The 25884-nt window shown below is 37.3% G+C and overlaps 1 protein-coding gene across 4 annotated transcripts; it reads left to right on the top strand.

Annotated features, from left to right (window-relative positions):
- The first annotated feature begins 7936 nt into the window (after positions 1 to 7936).
- On the top strand, positions 7937 to 25426 carry LOC138137763 (uncharacterized). 4 transcript variants are annotated; one of them, XM_069057307.1, is made up of 13 exons: positions 7937 to 8234; positions 15527 to 15801; positions 16519 to 16770; positions 16824 to 17031; positions 19215 to 19286; positions 19667 to 19988; positions 20050 to 20358; positions 20406 to 20545; positions 20601 to 20847; positions 21645 to 22524; positions 22575 to 23439; positions 23487 to 23734; positions 23987 to 25426. In XM_069057307.1, the coding sequence occupies exons 2-13, from the start codon at positions 15582 to 15584 to the stop codon at positions 24253 to 24255; spliced, it is 4032 nt and encodes a 1343-aa protein (XP_068913408.1). In that variant the 5' UTR covers positions 7937 to 8234; positions 15527 to 15581; the 3' UTR covers positions 24256 to 25426. The 4 variants fall into 4 exon arrangements, with proteins under 4 accessions (XP_068913408.1, XP_068913410.1, XP_068913412.1 ...); XM_069057309.1 differs by lacking the exon at positions 19215 to 19286 and having other exon boundaries at positions 7938 to 8234; XM_069057311.1 differs by lacking the exons at positions 7937 to 8234; positions 15527 to 15801 and adding an exon at positions 15849 to 15866.
- Positions 25427 to 25884: the final 458 nt, after the last annotated feature.

The following is a 25884-nucleotide window of genomic DNA, read 5'->3' as shown; positions in this document are numbered from 1 at the left end:
CTGCAGCAAAACTTAAATTATGAAGTTTTCTTGTAAACACGTCTTAAATTCTAGCGTATTATTAACTAGAGTCAATACAAATAAAATCTCTAAAAGGACCTTGTTAGGTATTTGGAAATTAATGAAATCAATCATAAAATGACCTCATTATCAGTGACGGGATTCTTCTTATGCTATACCTTACACAGGTCAATTTTGTTCTTAACTATGGTCTTCCGCCATGCAAGACACTTTTACACCTCTAAAGGACATCATCAGTAGTATATATTTTCTTTTTTTCTTCGTATTTTTTCCCTTCTTACATGGTAACCTATCTATAGTATCGGGTGTTCATTTAAATTTATCCTCTAAGTTGGCATTGAAGAGTCAATTGTGAACGCACCACGGATTACAGAACATGGATGAGCTGTTTAAATATAACTTCATTTGTTGCATTGTTTGTGTTTTTATACTCTACAGGCGGACAAGTGGTACGTTCACAATCGACTCTTCAACGCCAGCTTTAAGGATAAATTTAAATTGAATGGTGTTCATTTAATGAACACTCGATATAAACGAGGAGTATAAGTAAATGAAATTTTAACGAATCATGCAGAAAAAAATCCATGAATAAATAGTTATTTACGGTACGAGTGAGGAAGCAAAAGTTTCGTTCACGCGAATGGCGTGTTCGACGATGCAATTCAAGTGAACGAAAGCGGCCTTACTCTCGAGTGGTGTATTTGGTTTTGTTCGATACTTCATTAGAAAGTGAGCCCGTAACTTTGTATTCAAAATTTTAAATAAAAGATATTAATGTTGTGTTACATTTATGTCTTACACTGCGTTGAAGAGCAAGAAATTTACAAAATGGAAAGGTATTAGCAGCAGATACAGAACTAGAGTAGGAACCTATTACAACATTTATACGTACCTCAACATCGACTAGCACTGAGACAACATGGCTCAGATTTTTTCTTAATTAAAATATTCAAACATTTACCAAATCATTTTAAAAACATAACGAACTAAGTATAACGTTTTCAAAAGGAAAATTAAGATTTGTGATCGTGCTTTTTATTCTCTAGAGGAGTATCTTACTGATAGACTGCCCTGACAAAGATTTTTATCAAAGTTCAAGTTGTTCTGATCGCATTACTTACTTTTATTTTTTTCCGCCACTGCTTCTATGTGTGATTATCATAATGATTGTAAAATTGTTTGATAATCGTGTGAATTGATAAATTAGATAAGTGCCAATCAAAAATAATTTTTAAAATATTAATAAAGATTCAATCTTACCATTATTTAAGTTCATAAAAAAACTTATTCCCATTTATTCAGGCAAAATACAGCGTGATTCACGAGTAATAATGACCCTAAGGAAATTTGTGATCCAAGCAACATTATTATGTGGATTGAAAAAAAATTATTTTAATTTTATAAAAAACAGTCAACATGACCGACATTACATTTGTCAAATTTAATCAAAATCATTATGTGGAATAATTGTTTAACTTAACAATCTTCAGTTGTATGGGTTGCATCACAAATTTTTTTAGTCTCATTATTACTCGTGAATTACCTACTCGTATTTTTGAAAAAATTCTATAGCAGATACAATATTGTCAACAAAAAAGATGAGGGGTGGCTATGGAAAACAAAATTTGGTGTAACTTGTCACTTGTTAATTTCGACACCCATGTACATGAATTTTATTCACAAAATGGTTTTCACTCAAGAACACAAAAGATTTGTAACAGAATCCTATTTTCAAAATGGAAACGAAGAAATTTGTCACTGGGTTTGCCATACGTTCAACATCGCTGTTAGTACGATCGGAAACTACGCACATTTTCATAAGTTTTATTTTCCCTGTTCGTATCTCTTTTTTTGTTGATCATATTGTACAGTCGATAAACAAATAAAACTGGGACAAAAATGACAATCACATAAGTCAAAATTTACAAATTTGCATCGTTTAATTACGGCTTTATCACAAATAGGTTAACTTTGGTATGACATATTATATAGACACTGACAAATATATTGACAATTCAAGGGTCTGATTTACATAGATTAAATTTTAAGTGTCCCAGTTTTATTTGTCCACCGACCGTACATTTGCGGACATTTTAGACGTCAAATTTATGTCAATTCAAAAAATGTCAATGTAAGCCACGCTTTATTGTCAGTATGATTGACGTTTGAAACTATTTGACATTTGAAAATTTATTTTTGGCATGTCAGTATGATAAAAATTACAAAAATCGAAAGTGAGGTTAGTTGCACCTAAAGCCAGTTTTACATTTTTATTTTTATGACATTTGAATGACAAATCGTCCAAGATTCCGTGTCTGCAATAGTAGGGGGGCTATGACTTTGACAGTGTCAGATTTTTCGTATCTTTGCTAACTTCAGCTACTAAACGTCAAACAACTGTCAGGATACGTGAACAAATGGCATCGTAGAAACAATACTAAAGAAAGAGCGAACTCTCGGTTTTTATGTTTTTGTATGACAAAAAAGGATCTTCCGGGGGGTGGCAACGCGGTCCAAGCACAAATATTCGACAAATTACACAGTGGTGGAACCAAAAAAACTCAAGGGTCTATGCATCAATGGCGCAGAGGGCACAGGCGTGTATCACGCATCAACATCAAGGACAACATTTTTAACATTTACTGTGAATAAGGTACGCTAAAAGTAAAAGTGTTTTGTCCGTTTTTTCGACACAATTCAGTGTCAGTGTCAAATTTCTTGCGTGGTAATCGTTTTCGTTGTAGCTTTTTTACCATTTCACTTTCATTTGCTCTACATTAGCGTCGAACACGGGCCGGAATGAGGTGCATTTTGAATTTTTAAATAAGCAATTTCAGCCATCGCAAATCGTCTTCAAATGTCTTGGTGGACAAAAAATTGTTACATGAAGACGTATTTCAAAGAATTACCTTCTAAAAAATGCGGACATTGGAACATACCAAACACCAACGTAATTGAAATTAATACACGCGATGCTTCTCAGAACCGTTCTTGGTTGGTAATAGCACTAATAGCAAACATTTCCATTACATGTACAGGATGTTTAAGAAACCTGTGGTGACACCTCGATTAATACGTAATTATTAAAAGATCTATTGTAGAATGGTAAGTACAAATTTCTACTCACCTGGTACAAATACAAATTTCCAACTTTTGTCCAAAACAACTCAATATATTTCCTCAATTTATCCAAGTACCTTTTGGCAAAAGTGTCAAACACCGTATGGCGATTTTTGCGCTTCTCCAATCACAAATGTATCCGATACGACCTAATTTATAGCCAATTAAACGACCTAATGTACACTCCCTTTGTTTATTTATGAATCCGTACAACCTGCTCGTTAATTAATTTATCCTATCCTTTTAATTTTTGCCTCTTTCCACACAAAGTGATAATTCTCTGTTGATACACCATGATAAGCTTGTAACGCAACTTTTCCAAAACACTCTTTGTGGGGATAAAAATCTAATTCACCACCCAACAATAAATTAGCTCTACTAACAAATTTCATTCACCAAAGGTGATCTATTAGTGCAGCGATTGTCAAACGAGTGGAACGACACGATGAGTAAGTCTGCAAGTTTGCAAATATTTGACTGAAAAATATGTAAGATTGACAACGAAGGTTAAAAAAACAAGTTGTACAAATCATGAGATGATAAATAAATAATGAGAGAAAGGTAGAAGTGACGTATGGTACGTATTATGACGTGTGGTGTCTTGCGGGACTCGTGATCATCCGCTGTTTTACATTTTTCTACGATTAATAATCGGACAGAAGTGCGGTCTAGCATTGCTGCAACTTTGTTTTAATAAAAATGCGTCAGACAGTTTTGACCCAGACGTCTAGCCTCACAAGAACTGATCCACTTTTTACCAATCGAAGGTCCCAGAATCGAAACAGACTCCGGTAAAGAAAAAGCGTAAAAAGAGAGCCTACCAGACAATTTTGAAGAACTACACAATTCTTTCACTATTGAGGGACGTTCACCTCTTCCAGCTTGCTCCGTATAACACATGTGTACCATCGTAACAAAGACGAATGGTCACCTCAGCCTTCCGGTGGATTTCCAACCAGAGATGCGCCGCCACATCCCAATCGATACTTTACTCACTTTGTCTTACGATCAATTTTGGAAAAATTTCCAAGAGGACAAATATCACCGACACACTTGAGAGACGAATACTTACTTTGTCTTTGCAACGCAGTTCGGCCTTTGGTCCAAATCTTTTCGCAAATAATTTTAAATATTTGGGTAATGGAAGTGACGCGCACAAGAGCTCCTGGAAACTGGCTTAATTTTATTAAGTATTTAACGCGGAGTTAACAAGATTCTAATTTTATGAATCAAGGTGTAAAGGATATTTGATAAAGCAGTGGCCCACGTAAGGCACATAATTTTTATGGTTCTATTGTCTTGAAACTTTGGTATTGTATGCGTTAATCGCAACGCCATAAACAGCCTAAAATGCAAAAATCCTGCCACCAATAGTAGTAATATTGACGGGGTAATCCCCTGCACTAAGCATCTTGAAAAAAATAAGGTTTCTCAATTGATCAAGCTCTTTTTGCTTATTTTAAACAAATAGTAACTGTCATTTGGATTTCGAGCTTGTATTTCGGAAGTAAAGAAAGAAATAAGTAAATAATAAATATTGACAAGAGGCAGTTTATAATTTCATTATTTGTTTTAATCCAGTTGTAAAATGTATGTTTGACTATTACGTACCAAAAAGAATAAACACTATAAAAAATAATTATGTAAATGGACCAAGATGAAAAATTGTTGATTCTGTATTATAGGTGTAGGTCTCGGTGGAGATCCCATAATGTCTGTTGGGATTTAACACTAAACATTGAAATTTACATAAAAAAAAGAATGTTATCTTGAATTTAACAATTTCTATTTATAACTACGAATGTTTCGGAAACTAACTTGTATACAAAATAATGATATATTTTGTATTTTGGGACTGGTTGTTAAAATTTTGACGACTTCTGGCTCATGGTAAATTTTGGAGACAGGTTAAACAAATTTATTTATGATAGTTACTTACCATGATCTAATTATCTGTTATTAGAAAAATAAAACGTAGATATGGATATGTAATAAACAAATGTGAACATATTCGGAATTTATCAGAAACATTTATTATTTGCCAATTGTTTATCGTAAGTACGCTTAAAACGGATGCGTTAGTTTATAAGTTCCTTATTAAAAACGCTTATTTTGTCGGTGTTCATTTCTGTCTCAAATCCTTAATGACTATGTAATAACTTTTCCGGTGTTACATAAACTTAATAATATCTTTGCCATAAATTTGATTACGTCGAAAAAAATTCTCGCACAATATTTGCGTAATAAATGGAATTTTTGTGGATAATGCGTGATAAGTTAGTTAAACAAATAGTATAATTAGTAATCAGTGCTCAGAAGAAGCTAAAATGAAGAGATTAAATATATCTTTGAAAATATTAAAGGTTTGTAAGTATTACTGGTTGCATAAACTGCATTAAATTGATGATGATAATAATAAAAAAAGTTTAATTGTTACATTTGTTGTAACAATTAACTATGTTGTGTTTTTGTGAGTGTTTGTTGGTATACATAGATTTCTGGAATCGTCCATTTTGTTTATTGTCAAAATCACATCGAATCAATCAGCATACGTTTTGTCACGAATAGGTGGAATCACATGTGACGCCAACAGGTTGCGCAGTTTAATCGAGGGCAGGTTGTAGCATTTAAATTACAGCACGTGTTTTACAGGTATGTTTTTTTTTTTTTTGTTTTTGTTTATTCCGATAACGCATGGTAGGTAGTGTAAATGTGGGCGAAACACGGGGGCGTCAAGAACCACTGAAACGTGTGATGGTGAATAAACTAAGGTCCAATTTCGGGAACGGCCATCCATTTGCCACAAGGAAAACCGTGAGCACGTGTTTGGTCGAAATTAGGTTGTCGACGCGGGGTAGGAATAGGGAAGTGAAAGAAAAGGATACGCTACGGGACCCGGGACCCGACGTTAGTCTTCCGCCATTTTGAAAAACATTCAAATTTGTACAATGTTGTTTGATTAGATTTCATTTATCGGTAGAGAATCGAAGTATAGTCTGTTTTTTAATCAAAGATTCACAACACCGCAATTTCGTCGTACGTATTTCTACTTTACTATTGCAACTGGCACTGCACTTTTTTTAAAGGATCTGTCCAGTCAGCTGACAAAAAAAATTGTATTGAAAACTCCATTGATTTCATCGCCATCGCCATCGATGACCGAAAAACAATCGCCGAAACCTGGACACCAAAAACAATAAAAATCGGGGGACCGGTGTACAGACTCGGCGTGGGGGGCGGTTCGGCCAGTTCCGTCCAAGGCGACTTACGCGTTAGGGTTACTGTGTATTATAATGTATGATTTTCTTTAATAAAATAATGTTTGATACCATTGTTTGAATAATTAAACCAACCGTTGCTTGGCAGATTTTTGACAGATCTGTGCCATAAAGGCCAATTTATGCCATCATTTGGGGGCGTATAAAGACGATTATTGACTAAAATAAAAATGTTCGCCTGGAAGACGAAAAATTTAACTTTTACATTAAGCTCAATATAAAAAAACAAACAAATGTTTCATCCACAATTTCACAACGCAGCGGACTCAGTAAACTTATTTAGATTCATTCTACAAAATCTGGAAGCATAATTTTTAAATTTAGGTAATAAAAAAACCGAATTAAAGCGGCGCACTTTAAGTTTTTTTCATATCATATCATATCTTTTTCTCTTATAAAAAATGGACAACGCGGCGGTCTGGAGAATTAAAAAACTTTTAATTTAATGTATAATACGGAGAATATCGGGGAAACCACTTTAAAAAAAACGCGCCTTTTATTCTACCCCTATTGTGGTGTGGAAAAGAATAAATAACAAAGAATAACGAAATATTTGGCTAAAAGTACACGGAAGACAGTTGCTGAAAACGTTGTCTTTGGGCATTGTTGGCGATTAACACTTTATGCTTTTGCAGAAAATACAGCCTATCTGACCCTCCAGTTTAAAAAATTACTTATGAAAATAATCGATATCTATTTTCACTTTTTTATCGTACCTACTTAATAACGTATGTGCATGTTACGTTATCGTTATTTATAACAAATTTTCGTGCGGTTTTCAAGGTAGTTATGTTGGATATACACCTACATATTTATAATCAACACGAAAATATTTAACTTTTTTAGAATCACTTATATTCCATAATATCTTAATTAATTTATATTGTTAAGGTTTTTTTAGACAAAAACAAATCGTTTTAATAAATTCATTATTCCATATTATGGAACAAACGTCTGACGAACATTTTCTTGTACGACGAATAAGATATTCTTTCAATATAATATAATTCAAAGCAAAATAGATTAATTTTTTGTTAGTTGATGATGTAATAATACCGAGCCATTATAATGTTATTGTCTGTAATTATACAGTGTTTACAGTCCCATTACCGTCAAACAGCTAGATTTATTCTTTTCCCCGTATTTACTTCCTCTGCACGTTTTTTTAGAGGTTTCTATCCACGTTGAAATGTGGTCGTTTAAATATAAATTTATTGAAAACCATAAACAATTACTGTCAACAATTCTTTGCATATTTTCAGTCACGTGATCCAAATTTTAGTGCGTAAAAGTCGGATTATTTGTTACTGAGAAATCCGGTCTCTCGTGATTATTTTGCTCTAAAATGTCAGCTAGTTGGTGAACGGTGAATGTAACAAACTTTGTTAATGATAGTTAAAGCAAAGGAGTGCGAAAGTGAATCTGGAGCAAGAATAAAGACAATTTCGCAATAAAAATAAAGATTTACAGGAATTTACAATAAATAGTGAGTGGTTCGGTGTTCGAACGGTAGATGTCTCGAACTCGAATAGTTGCTCGGCAAGTCGGCGAGATTACCGAGGAGGGTGTAGAAAATAGAAAGAAACAGGTTTATTTTGAGGAAAATAAAGAGATGTTGAAAGGAATGCAGTGTCTTAGTGCCCCAATTTCACGGCGAAACCGCGAGGCATGAATAGTGCAGTGAGTGCCAGTGTGTTTTTCAAGTTATGTTTCATTTACTTCATTTGAAATAATTGGCCTGGTTTGTTGCAAGTGTCATCACCAACAAAACATAGGGATTACATCAACACCAGAAAAGTACAAACAATTTGATGAGTAAGTTAATTGGACGGTCAAGTCTGTACTCGCCTCGTTAATCGATAGGCGCATTATTGGGGCATTTCGATTGACATCTGTGTGTCTCTTTGTTGCGCCGAAATAAGGTTAGCTTTGGGGGGTGTGGGTGACTCAGTGGTGACTTGTGGGTCATATGATTGTGGGTCACAAAAGCTGCTTACAGTCATTCTCGTCTGTCTCGATTTTGGCGATCAGGGCCCCCTCGACACTGACTGAGGTGCCACCATCAGAATGTCTGCCAAATCTGTACCAAAATCCACGTGTTATTTTTAAAAATTCCATGTACGAAAATAAAATCCGCGACTCTATTGGCAATCCGATTATTAAGATCTAATGGTGTCAGCAGAAGTCCTCCTGAGGGCATATCGGATTACCAATCGAGTCCACCGTAATTCAATATTATTCGCTTTGTGTTCTTCCAAACTGCTTGGATTACATCATTGTCCTAATGTCCATCCTTGCAACAATTTGTTGCTGTGCGAAACGTGAGAGGTTTCGGGCGAAGAACTGGTCCGGGTCCAGGCGAGGAACACCAAAATGGGATTCTAACTGGAACTATTTTTAAATTAAAGCTGAAATTTCCGGTCCGCTGTGAATTCTCACATTATTTAGCATAACTTGTTAATGTGATGCGGTTGGAGTAATTAAAAATTTCTGTGATGGTATCTGCAGGGTCAGTGATCCACAACTCGCTGTAATTGCGCTGCAGAATTTTTTCTTAATTTAATAATTAATTGTCAACACGTTTTAGGAATGGTGTTCATTAGCCACGTTCGAATCGGAAGAATGAGATCAGAATCAAAATTGGCACATTACGTTTCGAAAAATTGTTTGGCAAGTTTTAGACGAAGATCAATAGAGAATAAAGAAATTAAAAAACTGGAACGTTCCATAAGAGCTACTAATTACTGTATTTACAGATATAAAAAACGGATAGAACGGTGAATGTCAATGACATATTAGTACAAGTTTTGCAAATAAATTATAAACGGTCAGTACAAAATTAAGACCGATTAGTTGTCAGTGGTTATGAAAATGTTTTAAATAGTTAAAAGGTAATAAGAACATTTGTAATGGAAATGTTTTTAAAATAACTGTACAGAAATAACAATTTATTGATTCTGCGAACGATTTTCGTGTTTGTTGTTTGTTTATGTTTATCAGAATGGAAAAGTTTTATTCTTGTTTTTTGCCATATTAACAAGGATCGAGGTACAGTTTATTAAAGGCAACACTGGCGGGAGTTTAATAATATAATATGACCAAATTTTGTGCAGGAATTGTTTCTTTAAAATTGCCGAATAAAATATTTGATATGTGAATGTTTTATTTCTCCATTAATGAAAAAAAAACACAATATTTTTAGATTGTATGTTACGTAAACAACAAAATGATGATTTTAAATGCAACTCGATCAAAATTATACGACCTTCGAAAAACATTCACATTTTTATTCCAAAAAAAGGAACGAATCAGGTTTCTGACCCGCAAAATATGTTTCACAGTTAATTTCTGGCGTTTATGTACTGAAAATATTATGTTTCGGTAGTTTGGTAGTAGAATGGTGTTAAAGTGCGTTTAAAAAATGTGAAAATTTTATCGCGTCAAACTTCAAAGTTGAAAGGATGTAAATTTGTGCATAAAATGATAATTTTACTAATCTGCAATTGAATTTTGATGTGTAAGAAAATGAAATGAAGTAAAATAGGAGCTCGTATTTCAGTAATTTGTTTCGAAAACTTAGCGACAAGCTCTGTTTTCTCTCAACTTAACGATGAAAATCATACCTTTAATTCGAATCTATAAATTTTAGTAGTTGAGTAGTTGTAATGTTGTTACGAAGTTTGCTTACTTATTTTACGCCGTTTACTAAGAAAAATACAAATATTTCGGTTATCAAAAAAACCTGAATCAAAGATCCTGCGGGAAGAAAAATTTACTAAATCGATTTATTTATCAAATAAAGATTCTTTACACGTGCCTCTCTAGTACTTATCACAACTGATACAATTTTTTATCTTTTATTATTTTTCCACGAGTTCAATGTCATCAATCGTTTTTGGCGGCAATTCAGTGAATTATTTGTTTATTTGTAATATTTCCTTTAGAATTGATACAACCTGTTGAGGCTTCGAATGGTGAACATGATAACAATTTTCTTAGGCTCTTTCTTACTTTTTAAAACCAAAAATCTTTAAACATGAGCTGATTCCGCCGACGATCTTTGTGTTTTCCAAAAATGTGTAGGTAAAAGAAGAAATATTTTAAAAGTACAAGGTTATTATAAATATCTCTTACATCATGGTTGGCTGTGATTTATCCTAAACGTATAAGATTTGCCGCCTCTACTGAATTAGTGAATTTGACGTTTAACTGTTCACAGTCCTTACTTTGCAGTTTTCATGTTTTGTTACTTTTTAAAGTATTTATTAAGGTGTTCTGAGTTAGTTAAAGAAACAGAAGAGTAGTTTTCAAGAATATCTCGTGCAAGACGTTAGTTGGTATAATAATACGGTAGGAAGTGGAAAACATTTTATTTATTAACCTGTGGCGTTTATGCTTCTGTTTTTATCAGTTTTCAATAAAATTTTAATCAATTGAACACAAGAAACTTGTTGTAATTGCATGTTAATTATCTCATTTTTTTTAGTTAAATTACCTAAGCGACCAAGTAATCAATTTACCTTGAGTATAATGTAATATAGTACAGTTACGCTATGTACTGTAGGTGGCAAATTTCACAGCCAATTACGACGTCAGAAACGTTTAGGTATAACAAATAACCTGCAGTAAATCGAGAAAGAAAGAAACTGCATATTTTTTTTATTGTTTTGCGATTGAAAACAAATTGTAATTTTTTTTAATGTGCATATCTATAGATATTTTACTTAAACTAACAAAATAGTTATAATTTGGAGCAAAATTTTGTTTTATTGCCTTTCACTTGTTTAGTCCAAGAAGAGAAGTGTTTTCTTTTTGCAAGAAAAAGTATGTATATTTTTAATTTGATTGAGCAATCATTCGTTGAAAGATTTATTTTAAACAGACAAAAAAGATTTACATATTCTGAATTTGTTTTCCAGTACAAGAACAGTTTTACGATTGAGCCATTCTAATTACGCTAAACAAGCTTAATTTGATTTACAATAATAAATAACTTTTTTTAAATAACGATAACATCACCAAGAAGTTCGTTAATAAACCTGACAGATTTTTTTTTTGTCGAGATATTTTGCTTGCTTTTATTAGTGGATCGTAAAAAGTTTAAACTTGATTGTTTATTGTCGCTGTATAAAAATCTGTACAGTTGTTTTCAACGACATCGTGCTGTCAGTGCCATTTTTAATATGTTGTTGCAGATTGTACGAATACGACACCCACAAATTCATAACCAGTGTTCACAGTATAAGCAATGTATAGTTAAAAAAGTGTCAAACAAAAATTTGTAAAAAAAGTAAATGAAAATTTATATTTATTTTCGTGAAACACAAAAAACGCAATCTTCAACATAGTAAAATATGTTATCCTAGGAATCTGAATCAGACTGCATATTTTCTTTGATTTGTCGGAAATTATAGGCAAAAATTTGTTATATCATTCATACTCGAAGAATCAATAATTTCAACAACACTTTATAACAATTGAAAACACTTGTACTGAAACTTCATTCAGATTGACTAAGTAATTCTGTAAACAACATAATAGGTGTACAGTGGTTGCAAAATAAAAATGGCAACTGTCAGAATTGACACATTTTACAATTTTTTCATTGTGTGAAATCTTCTTACGAGAGATAGGTTAGAATTATAGTCAAAATTTAATGACATTTAAAAAAAATTGATAGGTTTTGTCAAGTAGGCAATTAATTGACAACAAATTAACAAAATCAAATTTACATTAGGAAAATTTCCTTTTCCCGTTTTTTTTTTGAATGAGTGACTTGGGCATTCTCCCGATCTCATCCCATTGGAATTTTTATGGAGGCATCTCAAAAACAAAGTTTACCTTAATTCGCCAGCTGCACCCTTATGACATACAGGATAATTACAGAATAAATATCGGATGATCATTTAAATTTCCGATCAAATTTTGCGTTCAAGAGTCGATTGTGAACGCGCTACGGATTACAGACCACGGATCAGCAGTTTAAATGTTACCGTTGTTTGTTTTTTTACGTTCACAATCGACTCTTCAACGCCAACTTTGACCGGAAATTTAAATGAACACCCGATATACAGAAGCGGTAATTTTTTTTTCAAAGATAGAATAAAAACATTCGCATTTATTATTTCCAACATCCGCCAGAAGAGGTTTCAATTTACAAGTTGAACGTTTTTTGAAGCGCCAACGACGCCTATTGTAAAACCCCTCCGAAGCGTAAAACTCCACATTATATTTACATATTCTTTTGAAGCGAACACCACACTCTACTCCACCGGAAAAATCGAACCGACCAATTTCGTACACAGTGCGTGCAATTATTGTAGGAATTCGTTACATAATTCAAATCCCAATACGTGGACGGCTGGTTTTGTAATTCGAGTAATTTCAGCGATGCAGCAGGAAATCGAAATTAGTTGCATCAGCTTGGACCGCCTGCGACAGCTTAACGACGTAACTTTTTTAATTTACAATCGCAGAAATAGATTTATGCCGCGGACGAGTTGGTATCGATGCAACAAACGAAGTCCACGAAGCTTCTTCATCTATCCTCGATTTGCATTTGTGACTTGGATTGGTGCGATGTGGTACAAATCGAGTGTGGGTACGTTCACCACCTGTAAGTGCAGCTGCAACGAGAGGAAACAGGTGCTTGTTGTGAAATGTGTTTCCTCCAGCTACGAATTTCACGTTTACTTTAATAATTGAACAGATGACAACGTCGGAGGGTTGCGTAATTTTTTTTTATCCCCTTAGCGGTTTCACGATGAAACTACCTACTAATATATTAATTTTACGGGATATTGAACGTGTCTTGCGCCGGATCAAAGTGACAAATTAACTTTTTATTGAAACATCCACGGAGACAGTTACACAGGTGTTAATTCGATGAACAGGTGTTCCCAGGAATATTTAATGAAATTAAAATGACGTCACAAGAGGGTCGATAATGTAAAAGGTCACGATTTTTATAGCCGTCTCCACGGGGTTTGTTTTGAAGAACACATCAACTATATTGAAGGGACAGGCGATTTTTATTGGAGTCTTCCAGAGTGTTGCGAAATAAATATTTGGGAAGAAAGGATGCGGTTATTGGCTTTTTAATCATTTTGAACGTATCTGGGTCAGAGATGGTAGTTGTCGTTCGAAGCTAACACGTCAGCAATTCAGATGATCCTTTACGAGGACTACTTTTTATTTTGTTCAATTTGGGGAAACGAGACTGGCAGATCTGTCTCTTTCAGATAGAAGAGTGGAATGGATATATTTCGTAAAGCTAGAATTAATCAAATTGCATCTTTTAACAAATCGAAAATCAATTTACACAAAATTGCGAAATTTAAGTTATTTTGTTTGTCATCAAGTTACGGAACAAACCTAGTGGGTGGTGTTAAATTGTGTTATTCTATTTGCAATCGATGATTCTAATTGGTTACATCATTTTAAACAAAATGTGTTATATTGCAGTAAACAGTTTTTGAAGCCACTTCTTTCATGAAATTTTTTAAAGGTGTCTATCCTCACTATAAAAAGAAGAAGAAAAAGAAAAGAATCAAGCATAATTGAAAATATCTCATCAAATTAAATTGTCTAAACGAGCTCACCAACTTCCTGACATAACCAAACGGTATTCAAATTCGTTGAGAACATTAGGAATAACCTGTGGTCCAATTTACCAAATTGACCCCTATTGCTTTTAAAAGTTTTGAGTGGCCCCCTTTTGCGCCGTTATTGAGTGGAATGTAACTGTGTAATCTATGTCCGAAGGTGAGAGTTTAGAAATACAGTCCGAGGATTTTTGTAAAAATGATCGCCACAAATTTAAGCTATTTTATTTACTTTCACATTTTCAAAACTGCATTTTTAGCCCCATTTATTTTGCTCGCGGCGTTACAATTTTTTCAATTCTTAAACAACGTAAAATTGTAGTTATAGTAATGGAGTGGAGTTAATCAGAATAAGACGTTGTATAGATGATTATTTTAATTACATTAGCTAAATTTAGGAAATGACAGAATTGGTGCGTTATTTTATCATTAAATATTATGCACAATAATTTATACTTATATTATGTGAGTCAGGAGGAACAATTTCTTTGTAAGACTTACAACGTACTAATTTAATAAGTTATAAAGAAGTTTGAAAAAGGCACACTCGTGAGCAGAAACTCCACAGTTGGAACCTACACTAAGCAATAAAAAAATTCTTAACCGTAACCGGACCGTAGAAACTTGACCTATCAGATGAATATTTAACTTGTACAAGGATTCTTTAAGAGAAGGGTGTACTCCCCGAGGATGGCTTTCATTTTTCGATAAAAAAATAACGTTTACCGAAAATGACAAATTTAGAGACACCCAGGGAAATTCATCTCCCATTGGCGACGTCTGTGGGGATCACCGCGTCTTCTCCGTGTCTGAAAATGACTCTAAAATAATTTGTTGGCAGAGCAAACTATCGCACCATTCCTAAAAATAAATTCCAAATTTTTTGTGGTTGAAGAAATTCAGTTAAAATTTCCCGAGGTTGTTTACTTTTCGTCTTGTCATTTAATTTTTTGTACAAACACTATCAGCTTGCTCCAGTCATTGCACTTAATTTTTGTGTCGTTTTTTGTAGTTTTCTTTTATGTGTAACCAAACACGCCATTTGGTCCACATTGTATACAATATAAACCATTTTTTGTTTGTCTGACGTCACTCAATTTCCTTTCCTGTTTCTTTGTAACGGCAGATTTGCGTTTAGAAGCTTCCCATTGACAAGAGAATCCCACTGAACCCTAAACATACCCGAAAAGCTTTTCAAGCCATTTGGAGAGTGTCCGACCCCACATTAGACTTAATGGGACAATCTTGCTCCTCCGGAATGATTTTCACCCATAGAGGTTACGCTAAATTAGACACTTATGGCAGTTAAACAATAATAAATTATGTCAGAGTAGGTGACGCCCCCGTGCCAACACGCATCGGATTCCTTCTAGGCCACGGCCAAGGCATTAGCATTAACATTAGCGTTGGACAATTGAAGTCAATTTTCACATTTTCAACTGTCATTATCGCTTGGGGCCCCGATAAGTCTCCGCCACCTCCTAATGGTGCAATTTTTTCCAGAAAATGATCAAGCGACACAAACCAGGCACGACATAGCCACCGTCGAGGGGCAACGATGACTTCTAGGCCCGGTTCGGGCTCGAAAACATCGACGGGACACAGAAGGGCCGAGTCTGGAGGACACCACAGACACAGCTCGTCGGGGTCGGGACACCATCGCTCCGACTCGGGACAGAGCTTCGAATCGGAGTATCACCGGGAGAGGAAGCACGGACACCATCGCTCCAAGTCGGGGGTCAACGAGAGGGAGAGGCTCGACTCCAACGGGTCCCAGTGTAAGCAACTCCCAGCCCAAACGAGTTGATTGTGCAATGTTTTGCTCACTCGCCAAAAAAACTAAGCAAGTATTGTTTTGATGAGTTCGAGTCGGTCTTCAGGTCGACTTCCTGCCAATTAAGTCACTACAAAAACTGTTCATTGTTAACCTTGAGGTGTTTTAATAGCGCTTGAAATTCCCCAACCGTAACACCAGTGACATGATTTGTTTTTTTTAAGTCTTATTCAACCTGGAAACAATTAATTGTAAATCAGACACACAAGTATTAAGACATTTTGTAATCAGACGTGTTTCAAATATATAACCTCAGTTTGACATTTCCTTCCGATGCATAACCTCACTTTTGAATCATACATTTAAAAAACAAATCATCATGGTAACAGTAAGAAAACCAGGAAAACTCGCAATGAGTACGTCTAAAAGGAATTTTATACGATCTTTGAAGCCTCTGAATGTACCTGGTGCAGAAGTAGCATTCAGTACACTGCTGACATTATCTTTGAAGTGCTCAACAAACATTTCTGTTTAGTGAACTTGTAAATAATAAAAAATATTATCAATCATTGATTAGTTAGTTACTAGTTGCTTATGTTTGTCATTCAAGATGTCTAAAGGTAAAATAAATTTTAACTGTGCACCTGTGTTGTAAGCGTTTCACCGAAATTTGTAGTTGTGACAGTTTCCTGTATTACCGATCTACCATTCTCCTTTACAGTGTCGAGCAAACTCGAATTCCGCTCAGCCCAAGGCTTACACGGTGAGGGTCATCACTACACCAGGCCCACCTCTCTGTACCCCCTGAAAGCCGACGGTCTAGCTCTAGGTCCCGATGCCCTCCAGCCGGAAAGAGAACCGATCAGATTCGACGTGAATCTGGTAGGGGCGCCACCGGAGGTCGAACAACTAGTCAACAACATCAAGCAAGTCGCCGAACAGTTTCTTTACCACTGGAAAACCTTCCCCATAAGTAAGAATTTGATTTGTACGTAGAGAATTGGGTGATGACAGTTGCGAGTTTAGTTCTTCCAAATCCCGTCTCGCAATGCGACTCTTTCCCGACGTCTCAAGTTTCGTCGGACGGCTCGCTGGGTAGGTGCAAGACGAAGTATCACTTGCGCGATTTGTTCGTGGCGCCCTCTTTCGATGAGCTTGACGCCGTGGCGGTCGATGGTAAAGGTGAGCCGAGAAGGTTGACCGGAAAACAGTTGGAGTATATCAGGGAGAGAGGGTATGTTGGTTTATTGGTGGTCAGTTGGGAGTACAATGGCGGCTGAAATAATTTTTCAATATTTTGGCCGCAGATTTTTCCCTCGAGCAGAGTAGCCAGCTGAGAGAGGACAGTTGGGCTGTTTTTATAGTAGCAAAGGAATATTTAAATAAAAAATCGCACATTTTCAATAAAACATCCATCGGAAAGCATTTCCTACAGTTATTATGGCAGCAATAAAAAAAAATCCGAAATTAAGTGGACATTTTTTCGTCCATGCTGTTGACCCAAAACATTTTTTTAAATCAGTGTTCGAACGTTGCACGTTTGACATTTAAAATGAATACATTTCCTCGCGTAATTATTTGGTGTTAGCTTGGGATTTTCTTACAGAATATCCGATGTGCATGCAAATTAGTTTCCCTAAATTTTTTCCCGCCGTTCATTCTTGCTTTTGTTGTTGTTTTGAAACAAGACAAGCGTCTTCGACTCACGCTTATTTCCACCAAGAAAAGCATTTCAAAACTCGGATACGTTTTCGGAAATAATTCATTCGCTAGGGAAATTATATCTGTCGATTTCCTTCAAAAAATTGTCATTGACTGAAATTTGACAGCGATCTGACTATACTATTTTGTTTTTAAACCAAAGTATTCCACGTGCACGTCAAATAATCTATAATTTCCTCTCGTGCACTTGAAAATGTTATCGATAACTTGACATGCACGATATCATTACTGAATTAATAAATAATAAAAATAACCTCCCAAGTTAAATTACATATGTAATTATAATAAAAAATTGCTAAGAAATTTTCAATTTATCAAAGATATGGTTTGTTATGATTTATCTAATCTAATGACATTTACCTGAAGATCAATAAATCGTTAACCACCCCCGTAATTCAGATTCAATGAGTTTCAAGTACAGCACGCTAAAAAAGAAAAGTACACATCACGTGGTGTCTATCCTGACTGATTTTCACGTTAGTTACATGACCGCCCATGTACTTCTCGATTTGACAGTTCCATTATAACGATGAAGTTGCGTATACTTACCTTGTCTGATAGTTTATTAAACGAGATGACGTTTTACCTCACGTGTATACAAATTATACAGGGTGAGCAACAATAACTGTTTCAGTTGGCAATAAAAAATTTTACATGAAATTTTCAAGACTGAATTGTACCTTTTCGGCTTGTTTTATTGACACTATTGACAGCTGGTATACATTTCATATTTAAACGTCTTGGTTTTTGTATTTTTTTATTAATAAAATGGTTTTCTCGTTGGAACATGACATAAAAGTCACCAAAAGTCACCAGAATTTATTGCCAACTCAATCAGTAATTGTTGTTCACACGGTAGTACAGCCTATAATAAAAATACACTGAAATATTTAAACACGTAAGTAATGAATACACCTGCGTCAATGGAAAAATATGCGTTTTTTGAAAAAAGTAAGAATTCATAGTAGAAATAAAAAAAAGCAATAGTAAAGAAAATGCGAACTGTCGCTTTTCACACGCTTCATACAGTTGTGAATGACAAAAAATGATCTTATCGGATGTTGGGTTGGCGTAGATCAGTTATTAGTTGCAGCTCCAGGAACGATGCACTGTAGCAGTTTATTAATAATCGTGTATTTGTTATTAAATCGTTTAAAATGATTTGGCCGCCAAGATCTTCGGATTTAAATCCTTGTGATTTTTTTATGGGGGCATTTAAAACAGCTAGTCTATAGCCAGCCGATAAATTCGGTAGAAGAAATAACTGGACGAGTGGTGGCAGCTAGTGCCTCAATTTGGGAATATCGTGAAGTGTTTTCAAGGACACAGGCGTGTATCACGCATCAAGGACAACATTTTTAGCGTTTCTGTGAATAACGTAGGGTAAAAGTAAAAGTGTTATGTCCGTTTTTTCGATACATTTCAGTGTCAGTGTCAAATTTCTTGTGTGGTAATCGTTTTCATTGTAGCTTTTTTCCCATTTCACTTTCATTTGCTTTTCATTAGCGTTGACCACGGACCGGAATGAGGTGAATTTTGAATTTTTAAATACGCAACTTCAGCCAGCGGTTAAAATATTTCCGGGGTTTTTGATTATTTTTGATAATTGTGTGCTGTGTAAAGTTCTGATCCTCTGTTGGCGGCTACTCTGTCCCCACCGGACTATGCTGATTTATGTGATATTATTCTGTAAAGCTTGCACAAGGATAAGTTCGGAAAGCCTAAACGATTGAACCTGCGACAACTTGAATCAATTAGGCGACAGGGGTATGTTATTGTGCTGTCATGTGCATCGTCTCTATCTCTACTTCTGCCAGATTTTTATTTAACTTACTGTCTTGTGACAATTATGCAGCTAAGTTTTGGTTCGTTTTACGCTATTTGTGTTGTATTCTTTAACGTCGACAGTGCCACAGCAGACATAACAATGGATTGTTTGGTTTATTTTTGTCCATTAACTTATCGATTTCGTTTTGAGTTGTTTGTGTTTTTTTAGCTTCTTGTACTGCATCAAATTGTTATATGAACAACAAATTAACTGTAGAATTATGTGTGACCAAAAAATCTGTGCAAGTTTTACGTCATCCATACTACTCATCCGCTACTCCTCGCCGGTTTGGTTCTAAATCGCCGTCGTAACGTTGCAGCGAGTTTGAAGTAGAGTCTTTGAATTTTCCGGGACAACAACACCGATGGAAGCTGTCCCAGCTGCTCCAGAAGGGCACGGAGAAGAGCCGCCACTCTTTACTCAACGACCTCGCCCTCGCCCTCCGCTTCATCTTCATCACAGCCAAAGGCCGCCTTCTGTCCCACTTCTTCAGCGTGTCGGAGGCCGTCAAAGCTCTCCTGGCCGGCCTCTTGAGAATCCTGGACCTCGTTTTCGGCGTGCCCAGCCTGCAAGCTCACAATCTAGATGCCAAAATCAGAGAGGAGAGGACGAAGTATTTGGTGGCGGAGCTGGTCTGTCGAGTGAGTGGATTCGAATCCGGGACCGGATTCCTAGGTTTATTTTTTTTTTCGTGTTTTGTAGCCGGAAAACGAAGAATCTCTAGAGCATCTATGTTCGTACATACGTAAACAGTTGCGTCGAGCGGCGACGGAGAAGTTCGAAGTGACGAAAGAGTGTTCGCAACCTCCCGTCGCCGTTCCGTATAGATTTTTAACGCCTTCGGGTTCCGAGCTGGACCTGAGGTTGTGGGAGAGAAGTCTGATGAGGAGGGCGTTGCCCACGCTGGTAGCTATACTCGAGAGGGAGACGAGGGGGTGGTTTTTACATTTTCGCGAAAGACTGATTGCCGAGTTAAGAGCTCAAAAAATGCCCGACGAGGATATCGAAAGGGTAAGAACCGAAACGGGCGAGTGTCGTTTATTGTTGTCGCTTTTCAGGAGGTGAACGATGCTGTTATGAAGGAGTATCTGCAGAGGGTTTATAACAGCATCCTCTCTCACCCGGACATTCTAAGTTTAGGAGAAGGGATTGCTCAACTTTTAGTACAACAAGCCCAAAGTGTAGTTTTAATGCATAGGTGAGTCGACGTTGGAGCGATCGAAGTGTGCCGAAACATTTCTTTGTGCTTTCAGAGCAGTCGAAAACGTTCAATATCGTCTTTCAAAATCTCAGGAAGAAATCAAAAATCGTCTCTGCAACACACACCCAGTGCTGTCTAGGATAGAACCGTGGTTGAGGTCTCGCTTGAGGGCGGCCGAGTACAGATTCAGCCAAGAAAACCAGTGGAGCGCCCACGAGGAGGCTCTAACATTATGTAACGCGAAGCGTCTACATCAGACCGTATATTTCCTCAATCGAGACCTCGCATTCATGAAAGAAGTAAGTGCTCGGTCGCAATGAACGTAAGACGTGAGGCAATCATAATTCATTATGTTTAACCCCACACCAGCACCGTTAGTGTTCACAAAGAGTCATCACATCATTTTTACATTTGTGTAGTTCATACGTCAAAATTGCGTAAAATCTAGGGATTTTTGTAGTATGTAGTAATTTTTTATTCGGTTGGATTGGTGTCGTTTGAATTTGTGTTAGCAACACTAGTGATGGACATAAATAAGCCTTCATTACTGTTTGCTAATCATAATATAATTTTTTTGGTAGGTATTTGTAAATTGACTGATCCGTAAGTTGAAAAGTGTAGTTTGATGCTCTCCGCAGAGCGCTAGTGTACGGGCGGTTTTTAGGGATATTATTCATCTTAAGTTTTTGTCACCGAGAATTTTTCTTGTTCAAATGACATTTTGAATTTGAAGTCAAAAGATTCCATGTTTTTTGGTGCTTTGAAATTAAACGCGTGTATTTTTTCCTTATTTTCGTTGTTTTTGGGTTTAGTGTTGTAATTGATTATTATTTAAGCGTGAAGCGCCCGTTTTGTGGTGCCCTCATCGGCGGAAATTGGCTTTTTCTCGGAAACATTTTCATAATGCATTTTTAATGGAATGAATGGGCCGGTTATATTATAATAGCAGGCGTGGTAATAACCACGTAATAACAGGTGAAATAGTAGGGTTATGTTTATATGCTGCTAATTTGACATTATCACCTGTTACGTTTTACGTCTTACGTTTATTGTGGACAAATGTCACGATTCACTGGGCGACTGTTACTGACTCCAGAGAGAACCGGCTTTGCTGCGGGAGCTGCGCAAAGTGAAGACTCCGACGAGGTCTTTTTTATGGCCGACGCAGATCTGGCTGCCCACCAACTGGATAGTGAGAAGAAACTTTCAAGGACAATCCGAAGTCGTCCCCACCGTGCTCAGCAAGCAGGCGACGAGCATCACGACGCCCAGATCCGATCCCAGTCAACCAGTTTTCCTGGTGGAGAAGGAGATCGTGAGGACGACGACGACGAGATGGCCGCTCTGGCGCGTCTTCAATTATTTCCACCGCACCTGGTGCTGGACCTGGAACGCGATGTTTTTCTTCGGGATCGTGTTGCCGTGGTGCAGTCCGGTGGGTTTGAGGGCGTTGCTGTGTATAGAGCCCTTCATGCCGGACCTGGAGCTGTCACAAGTCAACGGTACGCTGTTTCCGCGCAAGAGTAGTCTGACTTCGACGCTCTGTTCGAGGTTGATCAGTCTGTGGCGGCACATTTCCAAGTCTCGGACACACTTCGAGACCAAACCGGACACGGGTTTCATAGGCAAAGGCTTCACCAGACACCTGAACAGGATATGGAATTATTTTTTTAAGGGACTCTTCGGGACGATCATCTTGGTTATAATTTTTCCGGTGGTGTGTGTGGCGGCGATCTCGGCGAGTATCTTTGTTGCTCTGACGGCGGCGATGTGGATGCCGGTGTTGACGTTGGCGGTGCAGGTCACCAATGCCCTGATTTACGACCTGGACAGTCCGGAACAAAAGAGGAATCGGTTCTTCGTCTTGTTCGAAGCTCTGGTTTGGAAGATCGGGCTGCAGGGATGTGTACAGCCGCTGGCGGCGCTGTTCGTGGCAGCATTCGTATGTCCCTCGATATCTTTGGTTATTCTCGCAGGTGATACTTTTGGATTTTTGTCGAGGACAAATCGATAGGATTTTTTTCAGGTGGGATAGCGCGGTATTGGTTTCGCCTCTTTTGGGACACCACAATTTTCCACTTGATAATAAAGAAGCGCGGGCGCATTCCGGCGAGTGACAGCTTCGTCGTGAAAAGAATAGCCGGACCGGGCTTAGCCTCCGACTACTATTTCCAAATCAGCCCCGAGCAAGCCCTCGCCGCCTTCGAGGCAAAGATGGAGTGGGACGAACTCTCCGCTTACCAAACCGTCATCGAGAACACCATCACCCAGCCTCAACGCGACTTCAGTCAGTTCGTCGAGGCCTGTTTCGGCAGCTTCTCCACGCAGCTGGCCAAAAACGGTCCGTACAAGAACCTCGAGAAGGAAGCACAAGACCTGATGACGGTCCTTCACGAGAAACTCGAGAGGCGCCGTCGCGACCTCCAGACCGGCTTGAGCGTGACGGTCAAGAGCAAAATCAAACTGGAAACGTCCGAGTTGAAGATAGCGATCCAGCAGGGGGCGCTCATGCTCGAGAGGTTCTACCCGATTCACATCCTGCCGAAATTGGGATGCAGCGAGGACCAGTTTTGGGACAACAGAGCTTTGAGTCCAGGAGACTGGGCCGGACTGGCGGGGTTGTTGTATTCGGAGCTTTTCAGTCTGGACATTCTGACACCTTTGGATCACACAGATACCAGTTTCCGGTTGGATCCGCACCCGCAGGCGGACCTGTCGAGGTACACGGAGATGGTGCAGTGCGCACAGTTGGGGGCGCGAGGGCCCGACCTTCTGGGGAACGTGTACACGCCGAGGGGGAACATCCAGGTACACTCGCCGTACTTGGAAGTGTCTGCGTTCAATCCGAGGTCCAAGCAGGCGGCGACAGTCAAGAAGTGCGAGAAGAAAGCGTAAGTGGGTCAGATTGGACGGGAGTCGTGCTCATGGTGGGTTCTAGGGAGTCGACGACCACGTTGGGCTCGATCAGGAGTACCACGGGGGCGACTGTTTGGACGCCTTGGAAGAAGCACGCACGACCCTTTTCTCCCGATAAGATGGTCATTCCGTTGCCGGTGCCACATCCAGCTCATATCGCGGTGACCATCTTCAACAGGGATTCAGACGATCCGATTCCGTTGGAGTCGGACACATGTCAGAGTATCTTGAGGGGTATAGAGGAGAGTCACATTTCGCTCGACGAAGCAGGTGTATACCGACATTTATTAAAAATTGCAATGATTCGCAAATGTACAAAAATTGATTGCTTGTTAGTGCTGCTGTCAAATGTAGATCAAAGTTACCACCCCTATAAACCAAAAAGTACTAGAACGTTACTGGTCCAGTCGTACTTTTGATCTAGTGGGCGGATGGTAATGAAGTTTGCTTTAAATTCGTAACGAGTTGTCAATTTATTTGACAGTCTAGTCTTTAATTTGAGTTAACTGGTCCGGTTTGCAGGTATCAACAGGTACAAGGGCGGGGGCGACTCCTTCGAGACCAGTTCGGGTTCGGACACGATCGACAGCCCCCGCAACGGCGTCGAAAACTCGAACCAGTCCAACAGGAATTCGGCGGACGGGGTCTACCAGTGGACTTTAAACAACTGGGGCCAACGCAAACGTAATAATTCTGGTAGTGTTAAGGTCGACCTCGCGAGTCCCGAAGACGTCACATTGGACAGCGACAGCACTAGGGTTGTTTTCAGTACGTACGGCACGACCGTTTGATGAGTCATTTTTCCATGTGATTTTTGTACCTATCCAATATGATTGGTTCAAGTCGTATTTTTAAGTTGAAAAAGAGTCCAGTCTGTTCCAGTTATTTAATTAATCGTTGACAACAAGTGTGATATTTTTTTATGTTGTTTACAAGCGTCAGACATCACATTTAGGTTTACGGTCCGAGAGCATTTACGTTGTTGTGGCATATCAGCCGACTCAGCATCATGACTTTGTGTAGTACAATTATGACAGCAGACAAATTGAGTATTAGTAAATGTTCACACGTAGCGCTGTTGTAGGACAGTTTCGACAAAACTAACACAGATCGTGGCGCAAATTCGTCTATTTTTTGTACATCAAAAATCAAAAGTTTTCATTTGCTGCACAGTGAGAGTTGTATTTGTTGATTTTATGGAAGCTTTGTGTGAATAATAACGCAAATTAAAAAGTACGTAGGGTAAGGGCATAAGATTTAAAACAAATATTTATTAGCTAGTAATAAAACTGCACGTAGTGGTAAATTTTTTATTTGAGAAAATGTCCATTGCACTTTATAGAATTTGTATAGTCTGTATTTATGAAGTTTGAATCGAATAAAGTATCTACATTCTAGTGCGTCAGGATTAACTAGGATTATGAAACAGCATAGCAATAATTTGCTGGTAATTGTGTGTTTTTTCATTTTTATTATTACATTCGTCTAGTTTTTACCAGATCACACTCACTGGTAATTTCAATGGAACTAGCGACAAAAAACAAACACCTGTCCATCATAATTCAATGACAAAAAGTAGCTTATGACGTTCAAACGAATTTTCCACTTAGAGTAGTAAGCCGACCCGTTTTTAAAAACATTAACTCGTCAATTGTCAGATTTTTTAAGGTATATTTTATTAAGTTTGACTTTGTTATATGTTTTTTTTTGGTATATCTGTGGACGGTCAGTTGGAAGAGGTTTCAATCCGACGTAGTTGCAGTACCACGTATCAGTCCTTTCGTATTTCAGTGTTAAACCTTTTCTGTTGATAACGAAATGGTTTTTTATGTAAAACTGTATTTCTTTTGTATATCTAATTGTATGTTTATTGCTTGCTTGTGTTTAATTGTACTATATTTGTAAAGCTGAAATTTTGCTACGTTTTGTGTTTATTCAGAAATATAAAGCTTTAAGACTGAATTGTCGTTTATTTATTCAAACACACATCGTGTCCGTCTTTTTATTATGTCAAGTTGACAGCGACAAAAGTGCATACCGTAAGAGCAAAAAAAATGCCATCACGGATACCTATGAAACAGTCCATAATGCGCTTGTGCACTGTAAGTTGCAGGGAAAAAATATGCAATAATATAATTGTTTATTTAAAAAACCCATTTCAGGATTCCACAAATGCATGACCAATTTCATAATCAAAGACACGGCACTTTCTTTTCCATACCTATCTTTGATGGCATTTTTTTGCTCTTACGGTATAAATTTGCCTCATCAGTCAAAGTAGTCAAAAGATTTAAAAAATATCTCCCTTTGCTGCATCTTTAATCCAGTAGTAAATCGGCAAAGTCAAATTTTAATTTTGGAAATTTATAATTTTACTAAAAATAATAATTATTAAAAGTTAAAAGAAAACATCGAAAAAC

Source organism: Tenebrio molitor, chromosome 9 (genome assembly GCF_963966145.1).
Source record: "Tenebrio molitor chromosome 9, icTenMoli1.1, whole genome shotgun sequence".
NCBI classification, from domain to species: domain Eukaryota; kingdom Metazoa; phylum Arthropoda; class Insecta; order Coleoptera; family Tenebrionidae; genus Tenebrio; species Tenebrio molitor.
The sequence above is the reverse complement of the archived record's forward strand: the minus strand, read 5'-3'. Positions and strand labels throughout refer to the sequence as shown.

What these genes read in the sequence shown, in the direction of transcription:
- LOC138137763 (XM_069057307.1), top strand. Translation starts at nt 15,582, where the DNA reads ATGACTTCTAGGCCCGGTTCGGGCTCGAAAACATCGACGGGACACAGA. An exon ending in AGTGTAGTTTTAATGCATAG is followed by an intron (nt 20,546 to 20,600) that starts GTGAGTCGACGT and finishes TTGTGCTTTCAG; the next exon opens with AGCAGTCGAAAACGTTCAAT. An exon ending in CATTTCGCTCGACGAAGCAG is followed by an intron (nt 23,735 to 23,986) that starts GTGTATACCGAC and finishes TCCGGTTTGCAG; the next exon opens with GTATCAACAGGTACAAGGGC.